This window comes from Mandrillus leucophaeus, unplaced genomic scaffold (genome assembly GCF_000951045.1).
Source record: "Mandrillus leucophaeus isolate KB7577 unplaced genomic scaffold, Mleu.le_1.0 Scaffold349, whole genome shotgun sequence".
Taxonomy (NCBI): Eukaryota; Metazoa; Chordata; class Mammalia; order Primates; family Cercopithecidae; genus Mandrillus; species Mandrillus leucophaeus.
In genome coordinates, this window is record NW_012103687.1 from 1,968,048 (window position 1) to 1,968,593 (window position 546).

At 51.3% G+C, this 546-nt stretch overlaps 1 gene segment (V, D, J or C); it reads right to left on the minus strand.

Moving 5' to 3' along the window:
* Positions 1 to 154: 154 nt before the first annotated feature.
* The window catches only part of LOC105546107, a 950-nt gene continuing 558 nt past the window's right edge, over positions 155 to 546 (minus strand). Inside the window, 1 exon segment of the V gene segment in view lies at positions 155 to 495. Coding sequence covers positions 155 to 495 — 341 coding nt within the window.

Consider the following 546-nt stretch of genomic DNA (forward strand, 5'->3'; position numbering starts at 1 on the left):
ACTCTCACATTCCCTCCACTTCAGGGCTCAAGCAGAGATAGAAATCAATTCAGACCCTTTCCTTCCCCTTTCTATGGCTGCTCCCCACGTAGTCTGTCTTGGGAGCTGGTATGTCTTATCATTTGATCTCCACATCACAAGGGCCTCGGGAGGTTTATGTCTTGGTTTCTCTTATGAGTCTGTCATTGTGCTGAGCACCACTATAGTGCAGCCAGCAGTAATACTCAGCCTCGTCCTCGGGCTGTGCACCTGACAGTATCAGGGCAGCTTTGCCCCCATGGAGGGAGCCTGAGAACCGGGCAGGAGTCCAGGAGTGTTTGAAGTTTGTATTATAAATCAGTGTCCTGGGGGCTTGACCAGGCTTCTGCTGGAACCAGTAGGGATAATGACTCCCAGTGACTGCTCCAGCACTGGAGCCACAGGTGAGAGTGACTGTCCCCCCTGGGGACATAGTCAGTGAGGGCTCCTGAGTCACTACAGCCTGAGAATTGGACCCTGAAACAAAAAACAGACACATGTTAGAAATTAGAAGGGGAGACACAAGGA